This window comes from Arvicola amphibius, chromosome 3 (assembly GCF_903992535.2).
Source record: "Arvicola amphibius chromosome 3, mArvAmp1.2, whole genome shotgun sequence".
In the NCBI taxonomy this organism is placed as follows: domain Eukaryota; kingdom Metazoa; phylum Chordata; class Mammalia; order Rodentia; family Cricetidae; genus Arvicola; species Arvicola amphibius.
Window position 1 is genome coordinate 68,346,622 of NC_052049.1, and position 14,043 is coordinate 68,360,664.

General features: G+C 49.4%; 1 protein-coding gene across 1 annotated transcript; it reads left to right on the forward strand.

Moving 5' to 3' along the window:
• Positions 1-1,329: 1,329 nt before the first annotated feature.
• Positions 1,330-10,684, forward strand: Nr2f1 (nuclear receptor subfamily 2 group F member 1). The gene is made up of 3 exons (XM_038322895.1): positions 1,330-1,786; positions 4,227-4,754; positions 9,713-10,684. The coding sequence occupies exons 1-3, from the start codon at positions 1,330-1,332 to the stop codon at positions 9,991-9,993; spliced, it is 1,266 nt and encodes a 421-aa protein (XP_038178823.1). The 3' UTR covers positions 9,994-10,684.
• The last annotated feature ends 3,359 nt before the right edge of the window (positions 10,685-14,043 follow it).

The following is a 14,043-nucleotide window of genomic DNA, read 5'->3' on the forward strand; positions in this document are numbered from 1 at the left end:
TAACTAGCTCTGTGTGTTATAGCAGAAGAAGCAGAAGAAGCAAGAAAGAGGAAAAGAAGAGGATTATTTATTCGACCTACTTTGGATGTCTCTCTCGCTTTCTTTTTTTCGTTTTTTCTCAAATATTTTCTTCTGATTTTTATTTTTTTTCCTATTTCGCTGTGAATTCGTCGCCGGCGTGAATTATCTCGTATTTTTCTCCCCCTTCCGTCTCCTCCCGAAAGAAGAAGGCAGAGAGAACCCGGCGCCACCCGCACAACAAAAAGAGCAAAGTGTGTGATCTTCCTTGCCGGCTGCCTCCCGCTCTCCAGCGCTGCCTTCCTGAATGGCTGGCTGCGTCCGGCACTGGACCTGGCCCCCCGACACCCGAGCTCCCTGATCGTCGCCTGAATCTTCGCCCCACGTCCTGCTCGGCTCTCCCAGCTCCCCGCACTCTTGAAGCCGGGCGAGGGCTCCCGCCGGGACAGCGGCGGCGGTGCGGGCAGCCCCGGCCTCGGCTCGCGCTCGGGCTGCGGCCCCTACTCCAGCTCGGACTCCGGCCCGGGCCCCAGCTCCAACAGCGGCGATCGTAGCAGCCGCCGAGGCGGCTCCTCCAGCGGCGCCTGCAGCCGCGACCTCCTCCTCTGCAGCCGCCGCCGCCGCCGCCCTCGCCGCTTCCTCTATGTCGGCTCAGCCCGCGCGCTGCGCGTAGCCCGAGCGGCCGGCGGGCGGGCGGGCGCCCGGCGCGGGTGAGCGAGTGTGTGTGAGAGTGTGTGTGTGCGCGGGGGTGCGGGCGAGGCGGAGGGCGAGTGTGTGCGCGCGCCGTGGCCCATGCCCGCCGCCCCCGGCGCTGCGCCCCGCGCCGCTCCCGGCTGCCGCCTGTGCCATTTCTGATTTTGCAACTTGGGGAAGAAGAAAAAAGCGAGAGAAGGGAGCTCGCTCGCCGGGGGGTGGGGAGGGGTGAGAGAGAGCACGGCCCCCCCAGGAACGGAGCGCGGGGGGAGCGGGCGAGGGGAGCAGGGGTGTTGGGGGGGGAGCCTGAGAGCCTGGGGGGGCTGCAAAAAGAGAGAAAGAAAACAGCAGGAACCACAACAAAACGCCAGCAGGGCGGGCGGGAGCGCAGCAGCAGCGGGGCGGCCGAGGCAGTAACGGCGGCGGCAGCGGCAGCGGCACAGGCAGAGGCCGGTGCCCGGCTCGGGCTCGGCTCCGGCGACCCCGGGGCGCCCGGTGGGCCCCCCGCCCCCTCCCCCTCCCCCCTTCCCCTTTCCCTTCCCCTCCCAGCGCTCCCGCGCGCCCCGCGGCCCTCGGCGAGCAGCTCGGCTCCCCCCAGCGCTCCCCGGGCCCAAAGATATGGCAATGGTAGTTAGCAGCTGGCGAGATCCGCAGGACGACGTGGCCGGGGGCAACCCCGGCGGCCCCAACCCCGCAGCGCAGGCAGCCCGCGGTGGCGGCGGCGGCGGCGAGCAGCAGCAGGCGGGCTCCGGCGCGCCGCACACGCCGCAGACCCCGGGCCAGCCCGGAGCACCCGCCACCCCCGGCACGGCGGGGGACAAGGGCCAGGGCCCGCCCGGTTCGGGCCAGAGCCAGCAGCACATCGAGTGCGTGGTGTGCGGGGACAAGTCGAGCGGCAAGCACTACGGCCAATTCACCTGCGAGGGCTGCAAAAGTTTCTTCAAGAGGAGCGTCCGCAGGAACTTAACTTACACATGCCGTGCCAACAGGAACTGTCCCATCGACCAGCACCACCGCAACCAGTGCCAATACTGCCGCCTCAAGAAGTGCCTCAAAGTGGGCATGAGGCGGGAAGGTGAATATTTCTTCTCTGCTTCTCTCCCTGTGCTTCGCCCGCCTCCCTGCTCTTTCTTTCTCCCTCGCCCGGGTGGTTGTGGCTGTGGGGATGGGGCTCCTGTGGTCCCAGCCGGTCCGGGCTTCCCAATCCTGGCTGCCTTCCTCCCCCAACGTCCCCCCCCCCTTCCAGCTCGCTGCCGCTGCCTCCCCCTCCCGGCCTGCGCTCCTCTCCCCGGCTCCTCCACCCCTCCCGCTGCCTGCTCAGGATTGTGTCCCTGGGATCGTGAGCTGTGGTTTAAAAATCCCCTCCCTTCCTCTGTTGGATGTGCTCCGTGTGTGTCTCGCTCCCGCCTGTGTGTGAGGATGTTTGGGGCTGTGTTGGCATGAACTTGGGCAAGGGTGCTTATTCCTCGCAGAAAACTGTCTCCGTGTTGGTTGTTTTTGTTTTTTCCTTCATTTCACTTTTCCCTCCACCTTACTGTACCCTTTATGTATAATGGGAGAGGACTGGGGCTGGAGGACCCTAAACTGTAGATTCATTGCTTCCATCATCCTTTAGGAAGCTTAGCTTGGAAAAAGAGGAGTGAGATTTATTGCACTTGTAGGTCTAATTAGGGGGAGGGGAGCTTCTGGCCTGTTCACTGGTTCCCTCTCCTCTTCTGGGATCTGGGGCCGCCTCCTCCGGAGCTGTGGCCTTGTTTTCACCCCTCGACTTTGAAAGGAAAGTTTGTGACTGAACCCTGCCTTCATAGTATTGTCATTTTTAGAGCTTGATACTCGTTTTATTTCTTCATCAAACTCCACCCTCTGCTTAAATACTGCATACAAATTACAATTTACAACGCCATTTACCGATCCTTCTGATTTGGCTATAATGCATAGGCTGCAGCTGGCATGGGCTTTTCTGCATCATTTAGTCGATGTGCTGTATGGGTTTTTGTTTTTTTTTTTTTTATTAAACACAACTTTTGATGTTGAATTTGGATATGCTTCATGTTCATATGGCTTGAGATGGAGCACTTTTCTTACAAATATATTTAGAGGTTTATAGTTAAAGTTTATCTCCTGACAATCATTAAAGATATCTTACAGTCAAATTAGTGAACCAGTCAATTTTGCAGAATGTAGATTACTTCTTCTTGTAATTGACTTCAAAATTGTATTTTATATGTCACAAGGAAAGAAATTGAATTCCTTCAGATCTCAAGGAGAAGGCAAATATGACGACTTCATTTCTAGCTCCAGGGAGATTCTATAGGCATCTGGGAAGAAAAACAACTTTAAATTGTGCTCTCATTTAATTGAAAAATAACTGCCAAGTTCAAAACTATAATTAGAAAAAGTATTCTAACCATTGTGTTTCAAGAACGTTAAATTGCACTGGAACTCTCCTTGGAATTAGAACCAAAGGCAACAGTGCCCAGCCTGAAATAGGAGAGCTCTGTGGACATGGACCATCTCTACTAATTTGTTGTGGGGTGGGAGGGAGAGTTCAGAAGCCCTAACTTTCCCTAAAGTTGGCTTTGTTTACATGGCGGTTTAAAATGCTGGCACTGTCGAAGTAAAACATACACATTTAAAAAAAAATCCCTTTGGTCAGCTTTAAGAACTCAAAGCATGCTTACGTTTTGCATTCAGATGGTTAATGAATCCAGTGTTTTTGCAGTTGCAAGCTCGTGCATTCACTGGGCAAAAGCTGGCTGCAGGTTACAGTGCACCGCGCAGGACAGACAGACATTAATTATATTTCCTACTTTTTTCAATAATGTTTGGCTACTGTAAGTTCAACTTTTTCTTGAAATATTTCAAATTTCTGTTGCTTTTAATAGTGAGAGCTTTGTATGGGGCAAGCAGAGGGGGAAATGGGAGAGGGTGCGGGGAGTGCTTACTCTCTGGTCAAAAGTTGTAAGTGGTCTGTAAGATATGTAACTTGTATCTCTTTTAAAGATAATTCTGTAGCACTTTAGCGATTATGGGAACATTTTATGCACTGAACGCTGCTGCTTTGCAAGTGAAGAGTGCATTAAGGCTTGTGCCGGGTACTATATAACCTTTTTCAGGATTCACTTTTTTAAAAAAAATCTCGGTTTGTATTATTGTGGAAGAATGAATGGGGTTTCATTTATCTGTGTGTTGCTTCTTAGTAGCTGGGGGGGGCGGTTGGGTGTTACTTTCTTGGCCGAGCAGAGCTAAGGGCCTTGAAGTCAGGCCTAGTTCTTTCCTGGCTGAAGAAGCCAGGGGTGCAGGCTATGGATGAACACACCGAGCCGGTGAAGGCAGAGGGCTTCACCGAGAGCTCCTGGCAATATGGTCTGTGCGTGAGAGCCAGCAGGAGAAGATGCTCTGAGAGCTATGACTGCGGGAAAGAACGGCATTGCGTTGGGTGCGCGTTGCGGCTCGGCAATGTTCACAAGCCCCCTGGATGCACATTGCCTCTTTTCTCTCTTTCTTTTTGTCAGCGGTTCAGCGAGGAAGAATGCCTCCAACACAGCCCAATCCAGGCCAGTACGCACTCACAAACGGGGACCCCCTCAATGGCCACTGCTACCTGTCCGGCTACATCTCGCTGCTGCTGCGCGCAGAGCCCTACCCCACGTCTCGTTATGGCAGCCAGTGCATGCAGCCCAACAACATCATGGGCATCGAGAACATCTGCGAGCTGGCCGCGCGCCTCCTCTTCAGCGCCGTCGAGTGGGCCCGCAACATCCCCTTCTTCCCGGATCTGCAGATCACCGACCAGGTGTCTCTGCTACGCCTCACCTGGAGCGAGCTGTTTGTGCTCAACGCGGCCCAGTGCTCCATGCCCCTGCACGTGGCGCCGCTGCTGGCTGCTGCCGGCCTCCATGCCTCGCCCATGTCCGCGGACCGCGTCGTGGCCTTCATGGACCACATCCGCATCTTTCAGGAACAGGTGGAGAAGCTCAAGGCGCTGCACGTCGACTCTGCCGAGTACAGCTGCCTCAAAGCCATCGTGCTGTTCACGTCAGGTGAGGATGCGGTCGCGAGGGAGGGCTGGCTGTGCCGGGAGCTGGCGCGGGCACCGTGCGGCGGGAGCCTAGCTTTCCGCATCTCCCGCGCAGCCACTGCCGCTGTGAGGCTCGGCCCTCACCCCACCTTAGGCCTGCCCAGGATCTGCAGCCCCAGTCCCTGGTTGTCGCGGGCCGCGCCGCTGCCATTTTGGGAGCTTAGCGGTGCTGGAGCGGAGGAGCTCTGGGGAGGCCGGCGGCCTGGCCTGACGACCTGGACCCCCGCGCGCCTTCGACCGAGGCTACGGTCTGGGGAGGGGAGAGGCAATACTTTGAGGATAGTGGCTCTGTGTGTGTGTGTGTGTGTGTGTGTGTGTGTGTGTGTGTGTGTGTGTGTGTGTGTGGTGTGCCAGAGCTCAGTCTTTCTGGGGGAGGAACGCTACAGAAGGAAGAGAACGTGGGAAGGTGGCTTCCTACTCTGTGTGGCTCTCTCCTTGGATGAGTTTCCCGACAGTGAGACACAGACAGAGGCGGAAAGAGGAGAATACGCACAAATAAATCATAAATAATCCCGCTTTATTGCTGCCTGATTTTCCCTTATCGGAAACCATTCATGTTTGCAGTTGCTGGGGTTATTGAGGGTCATAAAAAACGGATTCTATCTAAACAAGAAAGATAAAAAACAAAAGCAATACTGTAAAGCCCGCAAGCATGAGAGGATTCCGGGCCGGGAGATAAATTTCATAGCTATGCAAAACACAAGAACATTGGAAATTTTAAATGATGCCTTAAAAATATCAAATTAAGTGTAGGCGGTGGTAGCAAGCTTGTTAACAATCTCTCTTATGATAGATGGTTCAAATTAACTTCCAGGAAAGTGAATTAACGTTGCCTTTGAAGGGCTCTGGTCTGAGTGTGTGAGAACGCTACCCGCCTTTTATTATTGGAACCTGCAAGAGGGAAACAGATAAACACCAGGGACCACAGGTAACAGCGGAAACACAAACAAAGCGCGAAAGGGCTCTGGTGGGAGCAGAGCTGCTTAGATGGGCCTTGGGCCCTGCCCACTGTGAGGAAGGTTAGCTGTAGTTTTACCACTGCTCTTGGCACTATTGTTTTTAATTTCTCCATTAGGAGAAGAAATAAACCATTCTAATAAATCTATCCTAGAGCCAAGCCCTCCAAAGCCAAATTAAAACCATCCTTGAGCAGAGATGGCAAAAATGTCTTTCCCAAACAAGGCCTTGTTGAACAGTAGGCAGTCGGATAATATATCAATATTTCCTGACTTCAATGCATGAAGAATCATATTTACATTGTATCAAAATGACTCTTAAATTTGCACAATATTGTAATGTAGCAAATGTAGTATTAATATCGATCAGAGAAGCAGATAATTTATTTAGACAAGAACAGCTCATTTGTATGCAAGGTGGCCAGAGTCTTGGACTTGGGCTGCTCTCCCCACCCCCTTTACTTTCAGCGCAAATGCAGGTCTGCTAGTGAGAGTGGGGTTATTCTTTGCAAGGGGATAAAGTGCAAACTTAAAACAAATGGAAGATTTATTGAACTGGTTCCTCGGTGTTTGAATGCATTTTATCTTAATAAGTCTCCTTGATGGAAATGTGTTTTTCAAAAGTGACAAAGAAGCCTGGGAAGCAGCGACCAGGATCCTTTGACTCTGGCAGCCTGGGCCTTGCTGGCATTCTCCTGCCCATGGCTTTAGCCAAATCCATCAGGAAGGGAGCCAGTGAAGAAAAACTAGGGTTTCAAAATCTCACCCAGTTAAGTGTCTTAAAGCAGAAGTGTGACTTGGAGCTAGCTGGACAGGGGGTTTTCTCAGGAAAGGTCTCTCTTCCCTTTCCCTGATGTCCTTGAAGTTCTTTGAATCCCCTCGACTTTGCTGATGTGGTACTTGTATTCCCAGGGAGAGGCCTAGGATTGTGCCGGCTTCAGGGAATGTTGCAGAATTATGCAGGCTTCACTTTTAAACTTTCCATCCTAAGGCATTCCTGTGAGAAGTTCTTTTTCAAAAAGCCCAAAGAAGTATTTTAAGCCATGTTTTCCAGATGCAAGGGGTGCTGAGAAGCGAACAATAACATTATTTTGCTGGGAAATCACGGGCAGAATATCTGAGCATGGAAACAGAACTGTCAGTAGTAATTTACCCACCTTCCTTCTATACAGCACATTTCCACTCTTGACTAAACTTGTTTTGATTGCTAGCCAAAAGGGAATTCATGGGAAGCCTTCTCAAAAGTCATCCAACTTTTAAGCAAACTTTGAATGATGGAAAAGAGAGTTTTATACATATTGTCCAATGTGGCTTGTTCTGGCTAAGTATTTGAAGCTGGCATGGGGGTCCCCTGTGGTGGTTTTCACATTTGGCCTCTGGATGGTATGTTTAATCCTTAATATTCTGGACAGCATCCAAAGACTAGGTCATGACCTGAACTTGCTTTTAAGAAAATTCTTTAATTCATATACTTAAATATTCCTTCAAATAAATGAGACTGACTCTGAAAAGAGCCATCTAGTTAACATAAATACAATAAATCCATTTTCAGCACAATAATAACTTTGATTTCTAGTTATGGCAGCTGATTACATCTATATTTCCTGAACACTAAACTCTTCTGAATGCACAACATGAAATACATTCTCTGCACTACAAAGGCTAAGCCGGGAGGGCCTGAGCAGTAATGGTTATTTATTTACATAATTTCTTTTTCATATACTGTAGAAGAAATATTGAAGGTTCCCACATTGACACTACCATATAAAAAGTGAGACGTGGATTTTGTATATTCTGTCTCCTTTTCTTGTCGGTAATATAATTCATCAGGTGCAAATATGTACCAAATTACACCCTTTGCTCACCTCTCATTGCCACCACAACCCACCAATTGATTCAAGCACTCACACTGCCTGTCCCCAGATGGGAGAATTCTGCTGCAGGGTGAACAACTACTCAATGTGTGAGGCCAGGCCAGAACTAGGACTCCTGGTGGATGAAAGACAGACCTAGAAATAGGAATTCCGTCTCAAAGGTGGAAGCAGTAGTGCAGGTCCCTAGTCTACCTGTCCAGGCTTCTCTTTGGAGCCACCTATCTGTGAATGAGGCAGAGACCTTGCACTTTAGGGACTGTGATGTTTTACTGACCTGAGGGCATGTCATATGGATCTTTAAGGGAAAATCTGTTGGGATGTCAGTGGATATTTCTCCTGTTGTGTTGTCTGTGGCTGTGACTATCACATGGCATGAGGGACAGAAAATGTATGTAATGCAAGATATATGTAAATACAAGTCTGTTTTAGCAAGGCTTTTCTAGAAAGCAGGTCCACGGGCAGATCTCAAGAGTCCCCACGCTAAGCAGTGAAACCCCAGTGTGCTCCTCTCCTGGCCATGCTGACCATAATAATCTCCCTGGCTTCCCAACTCAGGCCAGTGCGGATGTACTGCATCAGCTGGATGGAGTAGTTAGATATCTGAGAGGAACCCAGTCTGGACCCGAGGTCACTTGCCTCAGAAGTTCTTGAGTTATCATCAGTGGTTTTGTTTGTATCTTTGCTTGAGGCCATACCTTTGTAGATGAAGGGGGAAGAGGGCTTTGTGACTCCAGCTCTCGCACTGTAAGGATACACAGCACGGACACAGTGGACACAGATTTGGATTGGAATAATTTGCTTTCTTGGGGTCACACTTCCCCATTACAAAGTGTCCTTTTACAAGTATTGTCATATGTAAATTCCTTCCTAGATCTATATATTAGCAAACTCCATCTTTGATCCTTACTCAACCTCCTGACCGACTAAGGGTTCCTCTGTGATCTTCCTGATTTTAAAATATGCATTATTAATATTAAGAAATAACATAGGGAGTAAGGGAGAAGCTTCACTCTGTTTCCCTGATTCCATGTTCCTCCCCCTTGGCTTGGCTCTGCTTAGCAGATATAGGATAATCTGCTGTCTGGACCTAAAAGGGTTTTGGTTGGTTTGAAAGAAGCATAAAGGTTTCTGGTTGCCATCATTGTATGAAGTGCCTTGTCCCATCTCCTTTAGTCCTGCTACAGGAAACCTAGCTCTCCGCAAAGCCATCCTTAATCCTCCACCCCCCAGTTCTGAGACGAGTATCAGCTGCCTCTAGCTAACGTTGTGTCTGACCACTGTAGATGTTTCGTTTTTTGCAGCCTGGAGTAACTGAGCCATATTTCTTCTGGTAATTATATAGCTTGCAGAGATGCGATCAGTTTCCAATTACTTGACCTAAGGAACAGATAGGAGTGTTCACTCTCACTGAGGATTTGTTGCCGAGTCCTTGCTTGCACATATAGTTGATCTCAAATCCTGTATTGCTATAGCATGGACTTGATCTGATTCTCAGTTCTGACAGCTTGTGATCCCTTAACACCCTCCCCCGCCTTGTGTATTCACTACACAATCTAGGTTCTCCTTGAGCTTGCTGGTTGGGGTCATTTGGGTTTGAGAGGAGACTCCAAGAAGCCTCCTAAAACTGCATCCAAGTCTGCATATTTCTTCAGGGGTTCCAAGAGCCCAAAATCCAGAGGGAAAGGGACAAATGCCTTTCTTTTAATGAGCACAACCAGAAAGATTTTCCCCTATAGGCGAAAACAGGTTGCTATACACAGCAAACATGGATTCACCATCCTACATTATTTAATCCAAAGGTGAAAGAGCAAAAACAAAGGGACGGCAAGGTTGTGCTTCTGTGTGCATGTGTGTCACTTTCCCGCTCCCTAGGTGTTGGGAGGTGCTTGACTTTTATTTGTATGGTGGATGGGAAAGAATATGGCCTAGAAAGGAGCCTCTTTGCATAGAAGAAAGGACTGCTTTTCTTTTTCTCCTATTTCTTTTTCCTTTTCTCCTCAAAACATTAATGGCTGTGTGCCTTTACTACTCACTAACCTAATCGTCTGTCCCCGTTTCCCTGTCTCTCCCTCCTGTGGCTGCTCTGGCAGACGCTTGTGGCCTGTCGGATGCTGCCCACATCGAAAGCCTGCAGGAGAAATCGCAGTGTGCACTGGAGGAATATGTGAGGAGCCAGTACCCCAACCAGCCCAGTCGCTTTGGCAAGCTGCTGCTGCGATTGCCCTCTCTCCGCACAGTATCCTCGTCTGTCATTGAGCAGCTCTTCTTCGTCCGTTTGGTAGGTAAAACCCCCATCGAGACTCTCATCCGAGACATGCTGCTGTCTGGGAGCAGTTTCAACTGGCCTTACATGTCCATCCAGTGTTCCTAGACTTGGGCATTTCCATCTGCTCCTGTCCCCTACTCCCTAGAGACTAAGAGGACTCACCCAGACCAAGGACTCAAAAGCCTTGGGATGCTGGTACCATGGACCAGGCAGGCCAGACAGAGGGGAGGAGGCTGGGGACAAGGGCAGCCTACTCTGCAGGAATGTAGCCTACGCTGCGAACTAGGAGGAAAAAAGACTTATTTAGGGTCTGATCTATTATGTAAGTATATTGGAAAAGAAAAAGAAAAAGGACCTCATGTCTGGTGAGAAAATGGCAACAAATTTTTCAGAGAGAGGACCTTGAGAAATTTAATAAAATAGAAGGATTCTAATGGACCTTCCAGGATTTATTGTGGATGGATGTGGATATATTCTGTACAGAAAACAACTCATATGGGAGCGGACTGAATTCTATGTAGAAACAAACACACTGAACACTGTTATTCATTTTGTAAAATACTAGTCTTTATTTTCATTTTTTGTAAAATTTAAACATCGTATGCACATAAAGAAAAAAAGGAACAAGATTAGGGGAAAATAACATTTTCCAAATAATTATAAAAAATGTCCTGTGTCTATGTATCTATATCTGTTTTGTATTTTTTTCTGGTTCCAAACCAGATTTCCTGTGATTCTATACTAATAATTTTTGATATAACCCTTTGCTTCTTATAATGAGTGCGATATATGTTGTCGAGGCTGTTCTTCAAGAATTAAAATTGAAGTGAAAATTTAAACAAAAATAAAAGAATTTAGCAAAACCCATGTGTCTGGTTACTTGAACTATACCATCAGAGAAAGAGAAACCCTTGGATAATTTCTGTCTTGAATATTGTTAGAATCTGGATTTTTGAGAGGGAGAGGGGACAGTTCAGGCCCAGTCCAAGTTGGCTGCATCTGTTTCTTACAGCAGTCAGCAGTTGCTGCATTACTTTTTGTAAAGCTGAAGGAAAGGCCAGGCTGTGTGGGATGTGTCCGAGGGGAGAGCAGGGGTCTCGGTGGCAGACAGCAGTCTTTGTGATATCACTTCAAGGACAACCCTAAGCACAGCTAGGCAGGCTGTTTTGCCTTTGGGGCACAATTTCCAGGCACTTGGCCCTTACAGACCCCTGCGCGGTGAACCAGTGCGAGTACATCTAGACTCTAACTGCTGTGGGAAACTTGCTGAGCTGGGGATGATCTGCAAAGGTTTACTTAACTGACCCTAGATGGGGGTGGGGAGAGACTCCTCAAAGCTTTTGATTCTGGTTGGGTCACTGACTGTCATAAGCTAGGTGTTGCCTCTCCCTGCCTTTGGGCAAGACCTGAGACATCAACACCAGGAATTTTGACTTTCTTCCTTCTTGGGCATCTCTGGAGATCTACATACTTATAGTTTGCCCTTCTCTCCCGGCTCTTGTCCCAGGCTTCCCAGTAAGAACTGCAGCCACCCTCCCCCTTCTCCTAACCCCTCCCCCATGGGACTTCGAAGAGTCCGGAAGCTGGACTGGATTGGGTTCTTCCCGAAAGTGCCTCTCCTTGAGGCCTCTATCTAGCTGGGCGGGCGTTGAGGGGCAAGCTCTGTGACAGCCTTCAGCGTCTGAATGTTTTATGGAATCTGAGTTGAAGCTGTGAGAACACATACTGCCAAGGGAACGCTTCCTTAATGTATTAATAACGCCAGATCTTTAAAACTAAAACCCCTCTTTCGCACACATTCCGCCACCCCTGGCCCCAGACTGGCTTATACCAGACTAGAGCTCACTTTCAGGAATCCCCGGTATTCTTGTGCTTTCTCTTTGCTGTATGGACGTTTCCAGGTCCCTACAAGTCTTAGGCCAACCCTACCTGCTTTACGTCTTTCATGATCTGGATGCAGCACACCAGGCCGCTAGAGGACCACCTAAGCTGCGCCACTAGACAGGGAGGGCATAGAGTCTGTGGGCCTAAATTCATTTTCCTTCGGGTCTGGACACCCGAGGCAGAGGGGGACAGAAAGAACGTCGTGTTTAACCCAGGGAACTCCTAAGAAGTACTGGGAACCCTCACAGACTGGCCGGTGGCAGAGTGTGGGTTCAAGGGTGGGCTGCAGCTAGGGCACTGAGGAGAGGGGAGCCGAGCTGCCAGGAGAGTTCACCGATCTTTCCTGCCTTCTTGAAATGAGATGTAAATATATTCATTACAATGTGATCCCTCTGATGAAAACAGATAAACATTTATCGCAGTTCAGAAATGTACTTTTCAATTAATTTCAATATGGAGGCCCAAGCACAAGACGCCCAGTGTAGAAAAAGGCAGGCAGCACAGGCCCAAGAGGAACAGGCACTTCCCCAGGATTCCAGGCTGTCAGCGGTGATTTGACTCTCGCAGACTGGGGTCAGCAGGGTGCTCAGGAATCCCAGCGACTTTTTTAAGCCTGGGCCCAACCTCCCAGCCGATCAAAGTGGAAAGAAGCGCAGGCCTCCCTAGAGGCACCTCCAAGAGCCAGGAAACCTGGAAGGTGGGGGCAGGAATACTTGCCCACTGGCCCGTTTGGGAATACGAAGCAGTACTTTTTTTCTGCCCGCCTGCAATATATACGGAGACAAAGTTGCGTTTCTAGAATCAGAGGTCTCTTCTTAAGATAGAGAAGAACTCCACAAGACTCAGGAGTCGCTCACCCACGATAGGCTGCTGAGCTGCTTGAACCCGCAGAGACTTTCCACTTTTGGATCATAGGACACAGAGACCACACACACACACACACACACACACCCCCGCTCACCCTGAGGAAATTTTGAGGAACCAAGACCAAGACACCTAAACTTCTGCTGGAACCTATAACCCAGAAGCAACCTATGTTTCCTGGCTGGCCTTAGTGGGTGCACATGGGGCCAGGACAGCAGCCTCGGGGCTCTCAGCTCCAGGAATGGGTTCCAGTAGTAGCCAGACTGCTTGAGTTGAGCATCTTGTGAATTCTCTGGCTCTGGTAATTTCTGTGGTCATGGGCCTGAACCCAAAGCCAGGTGGAGCAGGCTCCTTCTGTCTGGGTGGCCTGAGTGGCCCGCTGGAAGGTCTTCTGTGTTGAACCACTTTCATGCTAGGCGCCAGGGGGAGCCATGGAAGCAAGGTGTGAGTGTCGAGGTCCCTGTACGGCTCAGAAGTAGCACGAATGCCTGCCCCTCAAAAGTTGGGAAAATGGAGACCCATCACAACGAGCATGAGAAAACATGTGTTCTCCAGAGTCAGTGGAAATACGTCTTAAAACTGGAGGCGGCGCAAGTAAAATGACTTTTATCTTCAAATTACCCATTTAGGAAGGATTAATGCTCTTTTCTAATCCAAACACTTGCTGGGTACCGGAGAACTTTAGGGACTTTGAAGTAGATTTAAACTACCTTAGCTGAAACTATTAGAAGGCCAATTTGGGGACATGTTGCTTTGAGAAATGGCTAGATAAACCAGGGTGTGCCCTCGCAGCTCCTAGGGCAACCACAGAATGGGAAGGTGTGACCTTTGACATAGTCTGTTCTTCCCACACCACTTCTAACTTGTTATCAGGCTGGGTGAAAGAAGTCCAGGCAGAGATGTGGATCCTTTCCTGTTCACCTTGTACTTCTAGACTCTACCCCTCCTTATAAGGGGCTTGGGGCCTCTGGCAGTAGCAGGGCAAAGGGTCCTGGAGATGCTGGGGAGCTGGAACCCAGACCAAAGCTCTTTAGAGTTGTGCAAAAAAAAAAAAAAATGTTTGTTTTTGAAAATTTTCTTTCTCCTTTTATCTATGCATAGGCAATCCTTCTATTCCTCCACTGGCTGACTCATGTCTGGGGCGCTGCCCTGTTACTCAGAACACATCATCTGAATGCCCTGCAAACAGAGAAGCATCAGGACGGGGGGGGGGGCGGGGACACAAGTGGGAATTAATAAAACTCTCGTTAAAGAGCTTGTTTGGACTCTGCGGCATCACTGGGCTTTTTACTCTGGAAGCCAAAGAGTCCTATTCCTAAATGAGTTAAAGTCCCATTTACCTTGTCGTGTTCTATTCATCAAGCCACAAGTTGAGAGTTCCTAACATGAAACTATTTGTTTGCTTAC